This window comes from Haliotis rubra, unplaced genomic scaffold (genome assembly GCF_003918875.1).
Source record: "Haliotis rubra isolate DU_JTF1 unplaced genomic scaffold, ASM391887v1 Scf1159, whole genome shotgun sequence".
NCBI classification, from domain to species: domain Eukaryota; kingdom Metazoa; phylum Mollusca; class Gastropoda; order Lepetellida; family Haliotidae; genus Haliotis; species Haliotis rubra.
In genome coordinates, this window is record NW_025765069.1 from 1 (window position 1) to 22,714 (window position 22,714).

A 22,714-nucleotide genomic window follows, 5' to 3' on the forward strand; every position below is an offset into this window, starting at 1 on the left:
ACATGAACGATTGCGGACATATGCGTTACTGTCCTCTATGGCATAACGCCACTTTCAAGATTCGAGATTCAAACCCATAACCATACTTTGCTGACATGCCCACGGACGTAACTCAGCAGCGAATTGCGGCACGTCGGACCATCTGATATTCTGGGATTGCAGACAATCTTTATCTATAATTTCGGGAACTTGTTGTCTTGCATGTTTAAAATCACCAACTAAAATTTCACTACGTCAGTCTGTACCTTTCTGGCTTGAAGGAATCAGGATCCTCGTAGAGCTGAGGATTTCTGTGAATAGCCATTACAGGAATGAAGATACTTTGACCCTTAGAGAACGTTAGGCCCTTGATTTGAGTGGTCTCAGAAACAGTTCGGTCAAACCTTAAATGAAGAATAAGCTTGGATAGGTTTGGAGATAGGTACGATTATGTAAAATGTGAACTTTGTCAGGATCCAATCAAAATTAATGTATTTAGGGAAGCATTATCACACAATGTTTAGGATTTTATAAGACAGTTGGTAACTATCGTCTATTTGATATCAGTGGATGTCTGATTTAGGTTAAACGTCCTTTTAAATAGTATTCAAATATCAAGGATATGCTCCGTCGGGGTTCAATGACAAGCAATGAACAATATTCGCAAGCCATTTTGAATAGTATTCAGTTAAACTGCTGCGTGAAACAAACATACACATCATAAACACTGCTGACGGTGTTCATAAAGACCGTAAGTTTGATGTATGTCAATATGTGATAGCAGGGTGATATAATGATGTTTGGTTGTTTCTTGGAACGCCGGCACATTATTCCTTGGGATGTAAAATAACGATCCTGAAACAGACAAGCTAATATTCAATAGTTTGATCAAAGATCCGCTCCGTCGTGGTTGATCAATGACTCGCAATCAACCAAGCCCCACCAAACGATCTCCATGATCATCTCTAGCGACCAGCAAAGGTTGTTTGGAACCATTCTAACAAGGAATCCCACCTTGTAACGTGTCGCTCTAAACTGTAGTCGCATTATGCTATATATGTTACCTATGATACTGGATATTATATAATCTTGCCTTAACATCTATCACTTACACATAAGCCGGTGGGTAGAGTCTGAGCGTCTCTGTGATCACGTTATCCAGATACTTCAGTTTCCCAATGTTGTCATAGTTTGGTTCTTCCTAACAAACAAACGCATAAGGTTAATATACCAGTATATGGAAGAGTGATTATAACGTTTGAGTTAGAAGGGGGGTAGAGGAAGTAACAGTGATGCAGAAAGTTGCTCATCCTTATCTTTAAGTATACTGTTGTTGAATTACCTTGACAGTAATTTCAAATAATGCATTTCCGAACTTCTAATGTATCACATTGTTCAGGGCTACTGTGAGTCAGGTGCTATATTTTAGAAGCACAATAGAACATAGGTAGTTGTAATAATTGTGTGTCTTTATATTTCAAATTATCAGCCAATGAAACAGTTTATGAATATTCAAAGTATATATGGACAAAGATAACCAACATCATGAACGAGACTGAAGACAGCAAATTGTAAATGACTGTCCACTTTAACTGAAAATCATCTTGTGCTTATGATACTGACATTTCCCAATATTTCTTTGATTTCATTGTAAGCCTTCTCCTGCACACCCGGGTTCATGGCCAGGTTGTAAGATATGAAAGAAAGGGATGTCCCAGTCGTTTCATAACCAGCGACAAAGAACAGTATGCACTGAGCAACTACTTCTTCCGTCGATAGATCTGTAATGTATAACTCACAATTAATATACTGTGACGTCAGTATGTTAATGGGATGGTAATCACAAAGTGTAATATATAACAGGTAAATAATGCACTACAGCCTTGTCTTCTGCAGAAAATACGAATAATTCCATGTCACTCTTGTTCTTACGATTTTCGGGATAGAAAATGTAGCATAAATTTGTGTAATAGTCGATACACAGCGTTTTGACTACGTAAATATGTATAGCTGTAACGTTGTGAAATAACGTTTTGAAATGGCGTAATATTAAAGTTCTGTCAACATTGTGGCATGACACTACCAATTTGCATCTACAATACGATGACCAAATGAATCACATCGGTTAACAATACCTTGCCGAAACAGCCAACATATCAATTGTTATCAGAGTGTATGTTTTGTTAATTTGTAATATCATTGGCTAAGTGGGTTTTTGCTCGCATCGCGCATCATATATGTTCTATGGCAGTAGTATTTGTAAGTAGCCTTTTCAATAGCGTTTCAGAGTTGCCTCCCTTGAGGCAATCTTTTGTGTTTGTTTTGACTTACTGTCTTGTCTATGATGGCTTTCGTGAATGCTCTGAGTGGATAAATATGCAGCCTATCTTTACTAGAATGCTCCAGAACTGTGTATGAGCTATATAAAGGCTGATTGTTGCGTTGTGCGGCGGGACTTAACACACAGACTTATCACATCACTGGAGTTATACACTGTCTGCCATGGTCTAGGTTGCTCAACATCGTCAAGACTGACCGTGCTTCCCAATATTCAGCTGTTGTCATTGTAAACAACCTTCTATCAGCATATCTGCTCTCACCTTGAATGTCAAGCCTCAGGTGAGTTAATATCCTATATTTGTGACCCAATATTTTAGATTTGTGACTCAATTGCATTGTGCAAGAAATCTCTGTTCATTTATTGTAGCTTTCTCATTGTTTGGTCAATATATTATTGAATATTTTAGACTTGTCTGTGTTGCTATTTTGTCACGGCAAATTATTCACCGTAACACAATGCCGTGTGTATGGTACAACCAGAAAACAAAACGAATTAACCCCCTCTCAGTTGCTACCACTGATGAGGTGTCAAGTTCCTAATTTTGTTGAGTATATACATAGCTGAATTGTAGTTGAGCTATTTTGTGTAAAATAAACATTGTTGTAATCTCCAACATCATTTATCCTATGTTATCAAACAATTATTTACGTCATTGTCCTCTTTTGATTTCGAAAGTTTACAATATAGGTGCTACTCGCATTGCTGCTAAGAACAACTTTGCTATATACTCTGCAACATCGAATACACGCCAAATATACAACCAGTAACATTAATGTAAAACACTAGGAACAAGTTACATTTTAACGTTGCCTGATGACCCTACATATATCAAATACACATGATTTGACTAATGTATGGCTTCAGAGAAAACGTCATTGAATGCATAGGTGCGACAATGCAAAGCTGACAATGCCAGAGAATCAGCTTGTAACACTGCGACCTATCATTGTCCTACAGTGTCTACTTACGCCTGACTGAATGTTTGACCGTTTGACCATCAGCGTTGCTGTTGTCTTTCACCTCATTTATCGAAGCATCCATCATCATTTGCAAGAAGTCTGTTGGTCCCTGTTAAGAACATCGTATTGAGTGACGACACCAAACAGAAAAAAACAACTCACTCACTCCATGTTATAAATATCGTATTGATTATTTACGGCCCTTGCTGTGACACGAAACAGAAAATACACGAATATTAAAATAACTCGAATTCGTAAAGGATGTATGTATAAAATGTTAAATATACGACAATCCAGTACTTCAACAGTTGTTCTAACCACAGTCTCACATGATAGTGACTGATTTCCTCAAACCTCTTGTTGGCGTGTTTTATCATTCCGCCTCTGTTGCATCATTTCTTTGGTGACCTTCTCAAAGAAGGCAATGTCTTTTTTTCGAAAGACTCCCAAGCCGAGCTTACTGATGACTGGTTCAAGTGCTGGAATAGCGGCTTCAAACAGAAATAAAAGTCATTTCAGACTTTAAATAACAATGTTGGTACTGGACTGGCTTGATGGTTAAAGCGTTCGCACATCATGCCACGGGTTTGATTTCAGACATGCGTACAATATGTGAAGACCAATTCTTCTGTCCCCACCGTGTTATTGCTGGAATGTTAACGTTGCTAAAGCGGCAAACAAACAAAACAACAAAAAACATACTCACTCACTCACTTAACAAAGCCAAAAATTGCAACTACTGTTTATGGATTTACGGCATGGAGGCACAGACCCTCGGATCTTTTTGGAGATTAAAGTTTAAAAGAAAAAAATTGAGATGACCCTGAACTCGAAATGCTTCACACGACAATTAATCATGATTTACTGTACTGTGAAAAGTAATTTTAATCTTTAATCCTCGTAAAGACACGAGGGCCTGTGCAGGAAGGGTAAATGCTTTAACCTCTAATTTAAGTCAGTTTCCTTGTCACTTACCTGACAATACAGAGAATGCAATTCCCAGCTTTGATGGTCGGAATAACTTCTTAGCACGAACGACAAACGGGTGGTTGAAATCAGTTTGTGAATCAACCTTAATCCCAAAGGCCGTTTGGCAAATCACATCCATAGAGAAGGCTCCAAAGTATCTGTGAGAGACCATTTCAAATGTGAGTAGTATAATACTTCTTGTTTAACAATTAGTTACTGTTAGGCCATAATGGTGAGGATAATGGTGAGGATCATGGCTCGAAATCATATTTTGTCTACTTCAGATTCGGTTTTAATAATAATAATGATGATGATAATAATGTACGCCTCTCCGTGGTGGGCCTAGATAGGGGAATTTTATTCGTACATCACCCAGTTAGGGATGACCCCCCGAAGCTGGTGTTACCGTAAAGCCAAGGAGAATATCATCTTTCAACTCCGCAGCCCAGTCAGCCTTCCTCCGGTAGTAAAACCAACCTTACTGGAGATGGGACTTGCCCCAGGGGAATGCACAGCACCCGATCAAGACTATCTTGGTCAAACCATCTGAAAACCATCCTACTAGAGTGTGCAAGAGCGACAGGATGGCCTGCAAATCCGCGAATAAACGGAAAGTCGCTGAAGCTGCATAGGGACAATGCCATGCCCATGTATGCTTACCTGACGGAGCAAAATCTCCGAGATCAATTCCGGCGGCTTAAAAATCTCATGCCCCGTGAGCCAGTTCAACCCATAACTGATGCCCGTCAGGAACCTTTGCATGAGCAGAATGCTCAAGTGGCAGCAGACCCAAAACTTCTGATGTCGTCCGTGTTAACCTCTCTCCTCTTCCTGATGGAAACTCTTCCGGCACTGAGCCAGTTGGCCCAGAAATTTCGGATCCTCACTCTTCCTCTTCCTCAGTTGCAGATCTTTCCGAAAATCCTGTGTATATTTTGTTTCTTTCTATTTATGATGAAATATCTGATTTACCTTTAGAAAAACGGAGGCCAATTAAACAAATAACTGAATCTTTTCCCAAAACTGAAATTAATTTATTAAATGACATTATTTCTATGAAACTTTCATCGGACTGTTCATTACATGAAGTTAATTGTTGTGTCTATGCTGCCGCTCGTACCTTGGAGGAACTTCACACAGTTTCCAAAGAAAACACATCCAATACCAAGAACAATACACGAAAGAAAAACCGGTTTCAAGTGAAACTAACAGAAACTAGAAAATACATTTCCTGGATAGAGCTTTGCCTGAAGTTAAGATATCAGGGAATCCTATGTCTAAACGACAAAAGGCAATTTGGAGAAAATTAAAACTGAAATACAAAACAACGAAAGAAAAGATACTTCTCCAAATTGTCGATTCCCTTAAGGCAAAAATGAAGGTTTGGACTGAAAGAAAGAAAAAATGGGAAAATAAAAATAAATTCATCAAACAAAATAAACTTTTTAGAAATAATGAAAAACACTTCTACAGGAACTTAAAACAAACGGTGATGGTGAGCATGATAAACGGCCTCCCATGGATGCCAATGAAAGGTTCTGGAAACAGTTGTGGTCTGTACCCGGCGACTGTAACCTGGAGGCACCATGGGTCCGTGATTATGACCATGCTATGCATGAGAAAGTAACTAGGTCGTTTGTCTGTTACATCTCATCAGATTGCCTGAAAAGTGTCATCAAAAAGTCCAAATATAAATACAGTTCCAGGGCCTGATGGCATTCGAAACCGATATTGGTAACTGTTCCCCTGTGTCCAAACACCATTATTTCACTGTTTCAATTCTCTTGTGGACACAGGTGATGTTCCTCCATGGTTCTGCAAAGGTCGCACAATACTCCTTCCCAAAAAAGGAGACTTGACTAATCCCAAAGACTTCCGCCCTATCACATGTATGAATACTCAGTTCAAAATCTTAACAGGGTGTTTAACAAGTCTCGTGTCATCTTACTGCTCTTCCAATGATATAAATTACAGAGAGCAGAAAGGGGCGAGAAAGGGATGCTGGGGGTGCAAGGATCAACTTCTTGTACAGAAAATGATTTTGGATTTTTGTCTCTAAATCCTTTGAGCTTTCTGCTCAACAGAGAGGAGGGTTACCATCCCGGACCTCCTCAGCACAGATCCCCAACACTGCTTACTCATCTTCTTTATATGGATGACATCGAGCTCCTTGCCAAAGGAGATACCAATTTAAAAGAACAGGTTCTCCTTGTCAAGTCCTTTTCTAATGATATTGGCATGACATTTGGACTCGACAAATGTAATACTCTTCATTTGAAACGTGGCAAGGTAGTTAATGATGGATCGGTCAAGTTACAGGGGGGAGGAGTTATTGAGCATCTTGTGGAAAATCAGGCCTACACCTATCTTGGAATGCAAGTTCGAGACAAGCTCCAGAATGCCCAAATTCAAGACAAACGTCGGGCCGAGTACAAATCTCGCTTAAAGAACATCTGGAGCTAAATGCTCGAAACAAGGTCAAAGCCACCAATACTTTTGCCGTGCCAGTCCTCTCCTATTCCTTTGGAGTAGTTGACTGGACAAAACAAGACATCCAGAGTCTTAACCGCCTGACCAGAAGGATCATGTCTGATAACAGAGCCCACCACCCTCGTTCCTCTCTTAACTGTTCGGTCGGGGTTTGATTAATGTGGAGGCTATTCATGATAGAATTTCATTGTGTACTTTTGCACATATTTATTTATCGGATGGTCCTTTGATGATGCATGTTAAGACTCAAGCAATTCCACAGCTATTTTAAGCGTGCCAAGGCTGTTGGACAGAATCTGAAATTTGAGGTTGATTTTGTTGATGGCGATGTACTGCTGGACGGTACAGGGATGGGAGTAAACCAGGCGAAGTCCTTCACCAAGTCTGCCCAGAGTCGGTCTTTTGTGGAGAAGCTTTCTGAGAAGCCATTGCATCGTGTGTACATGCAGTGTGTGGAACAGAATAGCAATCCCACCGACTCCTTCGCCTGGATGAAGTCGCCTGGTCTTAAATGTGAAACTGAGGGCTTTCTTTTTGCTGCTCAGGACCAATCACTTCCCACTCGCAATTGCCTAAACGTTACTCTTAAAGAAAATATTAACATGAAATGCCGACTGTGTAATGAATTTACAGACACTGTCCAACACCTTGTCAGTGGATGCTCTTCTTTGGCACAAACAGCATATCTTAAACGACATGATGACATGGCTCGTTGCTTTTACTACCGTCTCCGCCATGTCTGTGGCTTTGACTCTGAGGTCCATCCATGGTACGACCCTGAACATGTCCAGGGCGTCATGGAAAATGATGCTTTCAAACTGCTGTGGAACAGGCCCATATACAGCCTCAGAAGAATTCCTGCCAACAAACCTGATCTTGTCCTTTTTGATAAAGCCAATGAATTTATTTATATCATTGAATTTTCTGTCCCTTTTGACACCAATGTGATTGGCAAGATTCAGGAAAAGCATGATAAATATGCGGACCTCGCCTTTGCAATGTCTCGCCTGCATCCCAAGTACACTGTCGCCAGGCTCCCCATTTTCCCTTGGTTTGGTACCTCCTGATCTCTTGGCGCAAATCAGGAGAGTGCACGGGTGCTCCACCGGGAGCACAGCCCTTCTGACACTCTGGGTAATACAAAAGGCTGCAGTGTTGGGGAGCCTTCATATTCTCCGGAAAGTTCTTGGTGGGTTCGACTAGGCAGTGTTTCCTGGAAGAAGTCCCATTCGCTGTCTGGGCTGCGTGTAGGGGGGACTAGGGCCCTGAACTGATGATGAGCCTCACCAGCCTGACTGAGGATCACCTGAACCCTTCCTGCTGCATTTTCATCACTAATCTGTAAAACATAATAATAACTACATGCTCGAAGCAATCTGATTATTGTTAGCCCGGATAACCCAAGGTGCCTGTGAGGCGCTAGAAGGTTAATGGTTACATGCCTTATCACACCGGGTAGCCATTTTCTGCTGGGTAAACAGGGGCAATTTTGAACACACTCACTTGCCTACGGTGAGACCACATGTCTCATGTGCTTCGTTGTGGGGCAGGACTGAAGTCCTGGAAACTCTCAGGAGTAAAGCTGCCAAACACGGTCACCAATCCAAGGACACTACGCGCCCAATATTGCCTAACTTCATCTGATTGTGACCTGATCTCTATGTACAGGACCACCCGCCACCACAGATTAGCCTTTCATATTAACAACATCAGACTCAGTGTTAAATGGCAACTGCAATCACAGGCCCTCGTGTTTTTGCGAGGATTAAAGATGTAAAAAAAAAAACATAAAATATTAGAGATGACCCCCGACTCGAAATGCTTCACAGTACAATACATGACAAGGCCGGACACTTCGGTGTACCCTACCCGCCTGCTTTGCCGATCGCTACGCTACCATCGCATGCAATGTAAACATAATCATGGATGATTGGCCTATCGAGCACCACTCATCACACCTACTATTTATTTATTGTTATTTCTGCAAGTCGATTGAAACCCGATTTTGACCCCCAGCTAAACGATCTTGACACAAATAGATGACGATATGTCCGCACAAACTGGGGGTGTGGTCGAAGCAAGCCCTCTGGTTAGTTGATCCTTGTTTAGGAGACATTTACTCTGATGCTTTCTTTTTGAGAAGACCCGTGAAGATCCGGGGTAGAATAGGTCTTCAGCAACCCATTCTTGTCATAAAAGGCGACTATGCTTGTCCTAAAAGGCGACTAACGGGATCGGGTGGTCAGGCTCGCTGACTAGGTTGACACATGTCATCGGTCCCCAATTGTGCAGATCGATGCTCATGCTGTTGATCACTGGATTGTCTGGTCCAGACTCGATTATTTCCAGGTCGCCGCCATGTAGCTGGAATATTGCTGAGTGCGGCGTAAAACTAAACTCACTCACTCACTCTTTTGAGAAGCCATTGCTCGAAAAATATTCTTACATTAAGCAGTCGATGAGAAAAAAAAGAAAAAAATCCCGCCAATTTATAAAGAATTGCAGATTTTGCAAGCGTTGACCAATCAGAGGGCTTGCTTCGACCACACCCCCGTTTTGTGCGGACATATCGTTTAGTAAAGAGTCAAAATCGGGTTTCAATCGACTTACAGATATAACAATGAAGAATTGGTAGGTTTCATGATTGGTGATCGATAGGCCAGTCATCCATGATTATGTTCACATTAAGTTTTAATCGATTACATGCGATGGTAGCGTAGCGATCGGCAAAGCAATCGGGCGGGGTATACCGAAGTGTCCGGCCTTGTCATAATGTATTGTACTGTGTAGCATTTCGAGTCGGGGGTCATCTCAAATGTTTTTTTAAAAATTAATTGTTAATCTTTGCAAAGACACGAGGGCCTGTGACTGCAATGGGATGTTAATCTCTGGTTTTCAGCAGCATGAGCAATGATTCACGACTAAAGCATTTTGTCAAGCAAAATAAATTTCGAATTTGATATCTTTCATTTCGTATCGTACTGTTCTTGATGCATTGAGGGATTCAACATTTGTAAAGAAACAAATCCTTCAACACTACGACTCACTCTTTTACAGTAACCCCGTCCTTCTTTCCCAAGACTTTCGAGAAATTTGTTGTAAGAGTCCTTGCACAATCGTTGATGGCTCCGCACATCTAAATACAGAAACGAAAAACATGCTAATTTCTGCCAAATGAGGGCCTGTCAAAACGTTATGAGCCTAAAATATGTAGAGGCAGAACATCGGTGCTATACCCATTTATTTCTCAACATAACCGCCTTGTAAGTCGATGCACTTGGTCCGTCTTTTTGGCCAGGCATTTATGCTTTGTCTGTAGAAGTCTTTTTCTTAGTCCTGTAGCCACGACTCCACAGCTCTAGTGAGTTCCTCGAATGATTATCCTCGAATCTCCTACCGAAGGCGCTTCTTCAGATTGAGAAACAGGTGGTTGTCACTTGGTGACTGGTCTGGAGAATTGGGTGGATGAGGTAGGATATAAAATCCACATTTTTTCAACAGCGGCCAGTGCAACACGACTTGTGTGGACTGGAGAGAAGAACTCCACGCCTGAGTTTGCTACGGCGCTTCTCCTTGATGGACTGTGTCATCTTCAGTAGGGTACCATAGTATTCCCCATTCATCGTAGGTACTCGTGGGAGGTCATTTGTACTCCTCACACAAATTTGTAGTCTCATTACATTTTCATTCATTGAAATTGCAAATCATGGATTGATGCAATAGAAAGGTGAAACAAATGTACACACGATTAACAAAATGAAATGGTATTGAGCAATAATAGACTTTTACAAATCATCAAACACATGTACCTGCGAAACAGTCGTGCAAAATGTGCTGCATTGATGGAGCAAAAAGCAGTGAAGCAGTGTTCAGTAACGCTTATGACCACCATGAGCACAAATGCAAGCTTCTACACGTCTTTGCATTGACCAATAAGTTGATGTTGTGGAATGTTCTGCCATTCTCTTTATAACGCCTGCTCAATCCGTTTCTTAAATGAATAAAATATTTGTCCATCAATCAACGCCTGCTCAAGGTCATCCAGAGTTTGGGGTGAACATGGAGACCGTAAACACGACTTCCAATAATGTCTCAAGCATGTTCAATTGAATTCAGATCAAGTGACCTTGCAGGCCAGTCCATATGTGTGATGTTGTTGATCTAAACAACATCGTTAACAACTCTTTCTCAGCATTATCATCCATGGACGGGCATTACCATCCATAAAAATAAAGTTAGGATCCGACTGTTGTGCCAGAGGAATGATTACAGGTAGGTTTACACCGATCAGTGTACTTGTGTGAAGAGTGGAGCACATATATGCCACACATTTGCATGATGTTTCAGAGTGAAGATGTGTTCGGGTGATGTTGTCAATGTTATCAGATAAATCAATTCGACAGTCACTAAAGGTTATGTATTCTTTGAATATTTTCAGTAACATGTCGGTAAAAATCGCTGTCGAGATTGATGAAGATTTTACACTGAAAATACTTGTTGCTTAATATTTTGTGAGGAGTATATGTGGATGATGCCTTGGCCATCCCAAAATACGGTGGCCATAACCTTCCTGGTCGATCTGGACGACTTAAACGTCTTGGTCGGAGGACACTTGGCGTGCTTTTACTCCATGGAGTCTTGTTTGTCATGTGAAGATGTTCATGGATACAATTGATCCATATGAGATGCCAGCTCTAATTCATAAATGGAGATTCGACAGTTGGTCATTACCAGGGTGTGCAGCTGGTCAATGTTTTCCGGGCTGGGGCTTGTTGTGGGCCGACCAGGACGGGGGTCATCTTCAAGACCCTCTCCACCGCACTGGAATTCCCTCACCTATTGCTTGATGGTTGCAGATGATATGCAAACCTTCCCATATACTGCTGTCAATTGCTCTTTAATGTGCTTCACTGGGTGGCCCTCGAGGACCAAACACTTAGTGACTGCTCTGTACTCAAGGTTATCCATTTATGCCATTTCAATAGGGGTACATCTGATTAGATGTCACGCGACCTTAAACTAGCGGTATGTGGATGTCAGTATTGCGTTTCTGTGAATGATGTAATGATCTTCAATATCATACAGTTATTTTAATCCTGCTCATTTCAGAAGTATTTTAGGCTCAAAACGTTTTGATAGCCACTCCTACATAAAGCAGTCACAAAATGGGACAACACTTATCGCCAAATTGTTTTGAATAAACTTCAGATCTCGGTCAACACAACATGCATTACTCATTTTCAATGTTACGTTAAACCTCTTGACATCTCACCTCACCAAATGTCATTTATAAAGTTCATGGGTCACAGTTTTGCTTGTACACGGTGTGGTTATATGTCCATGTAAGTTTAAGTCTTTTCACAATGAAATCAAATGGAAAAGTCAAGTGCTAACGATAATCATTCTGATAATTCATTCTCGCAGTATATAGACGAATAGGGTTACATACCCGCCTCAGTTTGACACCAGTGAATGTGGGAGTTATGGTACTTCTCACTCTCTTCCACGCGGCATCTTCCAAGAAAACCAAAGCACAATTCATAGGGTAGGGCGCTGGCAGTACCTGAAGGCAGAAAAATGTAAAGAGACAAAAAGTAGGAAACTAAAATCTTTCATTGATATGATTACACTTGTTACATAATCTTTACATCCGAATACAAGGTCCATTTATAGGGTTCAATAGCAGTTGTTATCATCAACCACCCCGTGACATCTGTTACTCAGAGTAACAGCAGTATAGCTTGTATGTGCTGAGTAATGCTTACTTCGGGAGGATGACATTATCAAAACGTAAAATTATTACTTTCATGGGCCTAGATCCTGACTAAATAAACAACATTGCTTACCACCCGGTTTCTGAAATTGTCAAAACTCTTGACCATAACCTCTTTCAGAATTTCAAGATCCGAGATAACATAGGCGGGAGATCTTCCAAAGAAGATTCTGCACAACAGAAACGTCAAACATGAAGGTATGTAAAATCTGAGCTCAAAGAAATAAATACATTTTACTTGTTTACTGGCCAGCTGTTTCCTACTCAAGTTAAAAAATGGTTAAGTGACACAAAGCAATATTTCGTAAACCTGAGTGCAAACAAACGAACATATTTGTTAGCAGTCATACACACGTTTTCGTTTCAATATAATCTGGTACCACAGAATATTTTTGAATTTTTTATCCATCTTCTTTTAATGTTCCCAGTTTTATCCATCACGTTCTTATCGGTGACACACGTGTGTTGTTAAGGTACCAGCTGTTTCCTCCTCGAGTTCTCATACATAATGACTCTTTGTGTGACGACAGGACACACTTGTATAACTTTGCATGATATAGGTTAATATGCATACACACGTACGTACCCAAAAACACCTCCATATCGCTTACTCCAGGCGTACAGATCATGTCCGAAATTCTGCATAAAAAAAGAATAAACTTTGCTGCAATATTTCCACTTGACATAACTATGTTTACCTTATCTTATCTAATATTCTCCACTATCCATTCCAATGTTAAACAGACTCTAGTCCTATCAGAATCCAAGCTGTATGAATGCATTGTATTGCATCCCCATGTTTTTTTCGGAAGTGACAGCTTTGTGTTGTCTGAAACTCGGAAACGTACTCTCCTCGACACTTAACATGGTGCTAGGCGGATAATCCGGTGACAAAGATATATACTGAGTCAAAAAAGAAACTTCACAAAATGTAATTTGAAAAATAATGAATAATTTTTCTCTGATGATACATCTATGTATCCGAAATGGGATCCCTATCTTTCGACTCTAGAGAAACGTTAGCAAAACCCACTCAAACCCATCCATTCGTCGTGCAAATGACGTTAGTGCCAAATCAGGTTTTGCACGTGCAGTCGATCACGTGATCTTCGCATCGAAGTTTTCTTCATATGCACGTGTTTGCATTAGCCTCAAGAATTGAAAAAACACCTTTAAACCACAGTTCCAACGGTACTTGAAATGCCACGATTGTCAAATGTGCAACGTGAACGTGCCGTTGGCATGTTGCAAGCGGGAAGATCAGTTATTGACGTCGCAAGAGCAATGGGATGCAGGGGTCGTACTGTGTATGACTTGCGAGGTCGTCTACAACAAACTGCCACCACTTCTGATCGCCCAAGGTCGAGTCGTCCACTCGTGACGTCACGAGTAGAAGACCGTCAAATCGTCCTACGTCACCTACGTGACAGATTTCTGCCGGCTACACGAACCAGGGCTGAGTTGTTTAGAGGTCGACTGTGACCATTCGAAATCGGTTGCGGGCTGCCAATCTCCATTCTCGACGTCCATATCGTGGGCCAATATTGACGCCGTTTCATCAACGTCAACGTCCGCTGTGGGCCCAACGTCACCTCCGATGGACCCAGAGAGACTGGAATCGAGTCGTCTTTAGCGACGAATCCAGGTTAACCCTCAGATTCGCGGACGGAAGACATAGAGTCTGGAGACGACGTCGTGAACGGTATGCCCAATGTTGTGTACAGGAAGTCGACAGATTCGGGGGCGGAAGTTGCATGGTGTGGGGTGCTTTCTGTGGTAACAACCGTTCCCGACTTCTGGTCATCCGTGGAAACCTCACAGCTGCTGCTTACCGCGACCAGGTGCTCACCCCTGAACTCGTTCCTTTCATGGCGGCTCATGGCCCAGGTCTACAGTTCCAGCATGATAATGCTCGGTCGCATACCGCGATGTTGACACGAAATTTCCTTCAAAACGCTGGAATCAACGTCATGGACTGGCCATCGAGGTCCCCTGACCTTAATCCAATAGAACACGTTTGGGGTGCACTTGGGAGAAGGCTTCGTGGTCTTTGGAACCAACCTCAGAATTTGCAGGAACTTGGCGCTGTCTTGCAAGAGCAATGGCGCAGAATCCCCAACCACGTGTTCACAAGCATCAGGCAGTCGATGAGGAGACGGTGTTTGGCAGTGGTGAATGCGCGGGGCGGCCATACACGATATTGAACTGAGCAATTTCGCATTTTTATTCTTGTGACTTGACATTCTGTATACCCATGTTTTGGAACGGCGGTGTAGCCTAATGAAACTGATTATGGCACTGTCAGTGTATCGAGTACATCACACAGATCCGAGCAATGAAAGAATAACAATTTAACCATCTTACCATCAAATTGTTCTTTTTATAGTGCCCTGAAGAAAGAATGTGAAGTTTCTTTTTTGACTCAGTATATTATAAAGTAACCTTTAAACACAATCTCTCTTAATTACAGTGAGTGAGTTTAGTTTTACGCCGCACTCAGCAATGTTCCAGCTACATGGCGGCGGTCTGTAAATAATCGACTCTGGACGAGACAATCCAGTGATCAACAGCATGAGCATCTATCTGCGCAATGGGGAACCAATGTAACCGTTTTTAAAGATAGTTTTATAAAACCTACCGCACCAGTGTTGTTTCCAATACAACACGTTGGTTCTGGCCCTGGAACGCCCTGCTTCTTGAAGTAATTGTAGTTCCATCTTCCATATCTGTATATAGAAACGACAAAACTCTTTCCACATCCATAGGACATCTATGCTGAAAGCAGAGTCGTGTGTACAATTCTGACTATAGTATTAGTAGGTGTCTGTTTGAAGCCACATTCAGCAGTATGTTAAAAAATCGAGTCTGCACCAGACAATCAAGGGACATCATGGAATACTATAACAGAGTATGTATATAAGTCACTTTCAAACAGTGATGATATCAGGTCTTCGCGAAAAGGCGAGCCTATCCTGCTGCACTAGAAGCACCGGTCTAAAACATGTCCAAAGGTTAATCATGAAAATTCCTGAAAATTTTTGGAATGTATGGTACAAGTCGAAATTGGTAATTGCATCGGACTTCTACCGGATATACCAGTGACAAAGATATATTATGACGTAACCTTTAAACAAAATTTCATTATTAATTACAGTGAGTTTAGCTTTACGCCACACTCGGCAATATTCCAGGTATATGTCGGCGGTATGTAAACAAGTGAGTCTGGAGCAGACAATCCAGTGATCAACAGCATGAGCATCGATCTACGTAATTGGGATGTGATGACATGTGTCAACCAAGTCAGCGACCCTGACCATCCGATCCCGTTAGTCGCCTCTAACGACAAACATGGGTTACTGAAGATCATTTCTAACCCAGATCTTCACGGGTCGCAGAACAAAACAGAGCGGTAGTAAATTTCCAAGACAATATAATACAAGAACACTGATAATAGCACTAACGAATAAGCAGAGTACCCAGGATATAATGATCATCACACACAATGTTTGTCGTCTTATAACTTGAGATATAACGTGACGTTGGTAAGTAGGTACAGCTTGATCAGCTTGACCTGAGCTACTCTACATATGCATGACCCGGGAGGTCAAATGGCACAAACGGCAGGTCGAGTTACCCTCATTAAATAGGGGAGCAGAGAATGTTATTAATGTTGCTGAGATGTCAAGAGGCGATCTTGTCTCGGCTGTTTGGACATGTTGACAATCAACTGACAAAGGTGCACCCCTTCACAATAATAGACCCAACCAGTTGTGACACGGTCACGTAGTGGATTAGTATTCACTTGATAAGGTCAGTCTGAACTAGCTGTAGGTAAGGTTTTAGGGCAACCTTGGGCCTGATGCTCCCAAACTGTTATATTTATGTTCAGCAAAATTATACCATACTCGCCGTTTGAATGAGGAAGTCTAACACAGTTTGTGTTTGTAACCGTATATGAAATTAACTCCGAGTATTGTGCTTATTGTAAAAATGTTTTTCCTTTTGTTAAGCACAGTTTCTTCGAGAGCCTGATATGTTTTTTCATGAGCTGGACATTCAGTGAGATAGTGCCTTTTCTGCGCCGTGTAAGTTACAGTATTCACGTAGACAATCTCTATGAATTCAAGCCACAATGGCCCAGCCTGAGGCGGGTCAAAACCACTTCATCTCGCCAACGTCGACGCCGACGAAGTTTTAAAATGCTTGTTTAATACTGGACAAGCATAGTACATGTGTCTACCAGTAGTTTCATGGTCCCATGTCCTGTGCCAAATTGCATTTACTGAAGATAAAATGACCTAATAGATTCAATATCTGGCTGCTGTCGGCCATCTTAGCAAGTCTGTCAGTATAACGTGAGATGCAAATCAAGAGTTAGCATTCCTCTTATATACACAACAATAAGATATCAGAAACTTCTAAAACACAATCTGAGCCTCGATGAATATCACATGTATAATGCATTACACATGGAACATTTGTTCACAATACGTAGCAGAAGGCGGTGCGAATACATTGGCGGGTATATTTGTCGGGGGCGCGGTGGGCGAACTGGCTATTTTTAAAGCGCCAGGCTAGTGATCCAGCGAGCTTGAGGTGACGGGATCGAGCCCACCTGTGACCGGGTGTAAAAACCTTGGAGTCAACTTTGTGTGCAGACTCTTTCAGTGTTGTCACAACCCCTAGTGTACAGCACACAACCCTGTGCACTTAAAAGAACCCACGAATCCGTTGGTAGATGACCAGATGGTGGCCACATGAATACGTGCAAACACCCAGTTGCGGGTACAGCAACGTGCAGTGAACTTGGACAAAGTACTGTGACTATGTGTCCCAGTCCACCCAGCTGTGAATGGGTACCTCGTAAGGATGGGAATGCCACAATAACTCAGTGCGCCTAGTTGCTGCAAGAGTTTTATGATCCCCAGGGAGTTGTGATTGTCAATTGGATGTGCCGTTGACATCCAGTGAACGAGGGAAAAACAAAGCGCCTTTGAGCAGCTGAGCTGAGCTGGATATCGGCGTTGTATGTATGTATGTATGTATGTATGTATGTATGTATGTATGTATGTATGTATGTATGTATGTATGTATGTATGTATGTATGTATGTATGTATGTATGTATGTATGTATGTATGTATGTATGTATGTATGTATGTATGTATGTATGTATGTATGTATGTATGTATGTATGTATGTATGTATGTATGTATGTATGTATGTATGTATGTATGTATGTATGTATGTATGTATGTATGTATGTATGTATGTATGTATGTATGTATGTATGTATGTATGTATGTATGTATGTATGTATGTATGTATGTATGTATGTATGTATATACAGCTGTCAGCAATATTCTGTCTGTGCAGATTCAAAAGTGATATAATACAAGAGTAGTGACAATATCAATAAAGACAGTGATGATAATGGTGGCCACACAGCAGCAATAATCCAACCTGAAACTTAGTAGTTTTCAGGGCATGATGATCATCACACGCAGTGTGTAACTCTTGACTCATCTTAAGCTTAGATAGTTTTCTGTATATGTATATAAATAAGAAAGATACAAGACAATTTTACAATGCAGTTTGAGTCAGATGGTTCTTGAATCAGCTCCTTGTAGCACTTTTCAGATCTTTCTGTCTAAATTAGACCCGTGAAGATCCGGGGTAGAATAGGTCTTCAGCAACTCATGCTTGCCACAAAAGGCGACTATGCTTGTCGTGAGAGGCGACTTACGGGATCGGGTGGTCAGGCTCGCTGACAAGGTTGACACTTGTCATCGGGTCCCAATTGCGTAGATCGATGCTCATGCTGTTGATCACTGGATTGTCTGCTCCAGACTCGATTATTTACAGACCGCCGCCATATAGCTGGAATAATGCTGAGTTCGGCGTAAAACTAAACTCACTCACTGTCTAAATCAAGTACGAGGCTAACTGTAGCACATCACTGCCTCTCAGTGAATATCTTATGTGTTATACTTGTCAGCAGTCTGCACCTTCTCAGAGATGCTAGTGATTGATTTTTTAAGCACATGGTCCATTCCATCAAGGAATGCTGTCATAATTCAGTAAGTCGGGTAAAATTATTTATCTTTCTTTGAAAACTAACAAAAGCCATATCAGGTTTTAAACTCGTTGTATAATGTAATGTCTATTGTACATAGATATATGATGGATCTGCATTTTCAACAAGATCTGCAAGTGCATGTCCGCAATGTCCTTGTACATCCCAGTATTATGACTGACTGATTGTTTCGCATTTTCTGTTTGTTCATTTTGTGTACATGACAATGGAGGAAATAAAGTATATATATACATCTGTAACAGTCTCCCTTATCCATAAAAACGTATCGATTTGACCAGTGAATATACAGGTTAGAACTGTTTTTCACCAACCCAGGCTTGTAAGAGTAAACTAAGTGATCGTTTGGTCATTCTCGCTGATTTGTTGACATGTGTCATAGGATCCCTGTTGGGTAGAGGGTGGGGTAGCCTAGTGGTTAAAGCGTTCGCTCGTCATGCCCCGCATGGGCACAATGTGTGAAGCCCATTTCTTGTGTCCCCCGCCGTGATATTGCTGGAATATTGCTAAAAGCGGCGTAAAACCAAACTCACTCACTTACTGTTGGGTAGATCTATGTTCGTGACGTCAATGGTGCTGCATTAAACAACTAACAGACTCCAAGATTTAAACATTAATTATAGCAGACGCAATACTCTACATAGACACGACGGGCATGTACAGATATTGATACCTGGCCTTGGAGTTCTTCGCAAACATAATTTTCGTCCATACCAATATAGCTGTCCACAAGAGCCATGCCGGCTGTAGATAGAAGATAGCTTGTGTCGTATGTCAGTTACTTTATTGACAAAAGGGTAACGTGGTCCGAGAGGTGACTGAACAACTCTGGGTCTATATATAGTTAACAAGGCCAGACTGTGCTGATACAATGTGACCTCATTTATTGACGTCTCACTCACGAAGACGCATGCACACAAACATACAAACATGGACACACACACACAAAGTGAAAGAGAGAGAAAGTGACACGCAGACGTAGCATCCAAACATGAACACACACACGCACACACACACCACACGTACATGCATATGGACGTGTTGAAATAAATGAGCACCTTCGTTCTGAACTAAAGCCATTAACATGCGAGTATTACCTGCGTGAACGTTGATTTGTTTATTTGCAGTTGATAACTATCTCGTTTGTTTTGACTGATCGAGCAGGGTGAAAGGTTAACAGTATTTCATGACTTAATAACGCTTCGTAGATGTATTTGAAAACGTCCATTCGGATATATAGTCAGCTGAACAACGATCACGTGTTATGTATTCAGCATGATTTTACAAAATGGATTCATTTTAGAAATAGTATTGTTTTGACATTAAGTTTTATCGTACGAAATTGTAGCTAAATATATTCTGTTATACAATGTCACCTGTTAAAGATGCTCCCGTAATGCTGTATGTTTTCTATGAACAAAGTTGCCTACTCACATGTAGATCAGCACTGTGGCCGCCAAGCTCAGTAGAAGATACAGCGGCACGTCCACAAGCCCCAAGATCTCCATGTCGATATGACGACTGGAAAGGTGAACGGCTCTTATCACACAAAACAAACCACACTATATAACGTGTCCTACTTGTTCCGAAACTAGGACGTCCCAGTTTTACAGTGCTGAATGCCAAGGCCTGGGGAAAGGGCTGACCGTTATGCAGAGTTGTATTTGCCTACTCTAGATATAAAGAGGATGCGTGTTTGGTTTTCAGAGAATGTTTTAGATTTCTTAGTGATCGTGTATTGTGAGGACCTCGTTGCAACACTGGTATATGTAGGTTTATCAGTGCATACAGTGCATGTGAACGCATCGTTCTAGTTGACAAACATGTCCTTCTTTCAGAAATGACATGCTTGAACATTGTACCAAAGCTTTCATTTTGAGTGTGGTGGCTTTCTTATATTCTACCCATCAAAAGTTTAGACTCAGTTAAATCACTCACTATTTGTTTTGTATATATACGTGGTTACGTCGGAGATAAATTTCTCCACTACCTTGGGGGAACCAACTGAAAACCTTATGCAGATGAATTGCACAGGGATCATGCATCAAATTGCTGAAAAGCAAGTGCAAATATCGTGCATGTGAACAGCTGCGTTTTGGTGTAAAGTTTTATTAAGAATTCGTCAATGTTTTACAATACATCAGTTCATGTGTAAACAGCACCTTTAAACAGTATGGAATATTTTGTAAAATCTAGTTCAAAACAGTTGATTGAAGTACTAGTAATTGGCTACATTTACACTAGTGAGTCTAAACTTTTGATGGGTAGTATAGATCAGGGAACAATTCCTCATTGATAATTTAACTCTTAATGTATAAATAAACTGCAACACTCGCACCAATAACATGATTGTAGGAACGCTGATAGACACGATATCTAATCCTACTTGTGCGTGGAACACCAATGGAGACACAAGCCGAAATCTATGCTACAAGTTAATAGCTTCGTGTATAACATTTCAGAGAAACGAAGCATCGTATGATCAGTGGTATCCTTGTTGTCGTGATGGTGGCGGTACATCGAACAGTGTCATTATTTTGTGACCGAAGGAGCGCTTGTATGTAGTCGCGCTCCTTTTTAAGCAAATATAACTGCGGAGGACGACTGAAATGTGTGTCACTTATTGTACCAAATGGGGAATTGAATACACGTTTTCGGTGTGTCTGATGACCACTTGACGTTAAAATATGGTACTTGTTGGTCCATGCCTGGCACTCGGCATTAATGGGTACAACAAGGACTGGTCGGCTCGGAGTCAATATAATGTGTCTGAGGAGGGTATTCCTGCTTCACTGCGGCATGGTTTCTCAGTGGGCTAGCACTATAAAACCAGCTTAAGTCTGGACTAGTACAAGCAGCCGCACATACGCATACACACGCATGCACGTCGTCATATGAGCGAAATATTCTCAAGTACGACGTAAAACCCAATTTCACCTCACCTCACCTGATGACCACTTGAAACGCTTGGCTACCCCCTGCACCGATTTATGAATGAAATGTAATGACAGTTGGCTATGATGGCGCTGTATAATAATGTGGTCTATGTGAAATCGGTTTCATTTGTTAAACAAGTCATTCTTATTTTTCTTCTTCACACGTGTTGGATGATATTCTTTGTCTCCTTTAGGACATGTGGCGTTTTCTTTGAAGGAAGGAAGAACTAAACATCTTAACATTCAGACCTCTGTCACAAGAAGATGATAAATATATGTTTGTGGAACATTTTAATGAAAGAATCCCACAAGTGTGTCGGTAAGACGATCAAACTTCACGGTCCTCAGAACACTAAACAAAGTCAACTTTAACAACAAGTCAACAAGAGCCAGTCGCATCCAATGCAGGACCTGAGGCCAAATCCGAAAACCTCGAAGGCAACAGTTTTCACTTAATCATCAAACCTGAATGCAATAACTCGATTAAAATATTCCAGTCTGTCATGTTCAAGGCAGCGCTAAGAACACATATACGCTACTGTGATGCAGTTAACAAATAGTCAAAACTAATTGTACCGAAAACTGTGATTTGTTTGTTTACACGATGCGGGTTCAAAGGAAACATGAATGAGTCCGGAAATGTGTGTTACTCTCCTCTGGCTAATCCTCGTCACGAAATGGCTGCAATATTGCCGACGTGACGTTAAAGTTTGAATCACCCACTCACCTCTGGTGTACAACGCCGCTTTGAGCAACAGTATTTCAGTTATGGCAGAGAGTATAAACTAGATCTTGGAGGAAAGTTAAAAGTGGTGTAGGTTTTAGATGTGTCCTCTTTTACTTCCTGTTAACCCCGTGTATAGCCGAGTACAGCTATATGTTTTTACATGGACCTCAATATTCTGATATTCTGGGGCTGGGTTATAGTTTTTACTAATATTTTCGGGAAATGATTGTTTTGCATGTTTTAAAATCACCAACTAGAATATGTCAGCCTCGTACTTTTCTGGCTTGAAGGAATCAGGATCGTCGTAGAGCTGAGGATTTCTGTGTATAGCTATCACAGGAATGAAGATATTTTGACCTTTGTTAGACCCTTGATTTGAGTGAACATAGAAACAGTCAGTCAATTCTAAAATGACGAATAAGTTTGGATAAGCTTGGGGAAAGTGAAG

General features: G+C 41.2%; 1 protein-coding gene across 1 annotated transcript; it reads right to left on the bottom strand.

Moving 5' to 3' along the window:
- Positions 1 to 233: 233 nt before the first annotated feature.
- Positions 234 to 20,173, bottom strand: LOC124255889 (cytochrome P450 3A29-like; the record flags this gene model as incomplete). The annotated part of the gene is made up of 12 exons (XM_046689840.1): positions 20,038 to 20,173; positions 15,150 to 15,237; positions 13,098 to 13,150; positions 12,585 to 12,681; positions 12,188 to 12,301; positions 9,786 to 9,874; positions 4,255 to 4,406; positions 3,634 to 3,770; positions 3,289 to 3,388; positions 1,603 to 1,760; positions 1,092 to 1,180; positions 234 to 383 (listed from the first exon to the last, which is right to left on the bottom strand). Coding segments are annotated over exons 1-12 (1,301 nt in total), but the record flags the coding sequence as incomplete, so codon positions are not given.
- Between the last annotated feature and the right edge of the window lie 2,541 nt (positions 20,174 to 22,714).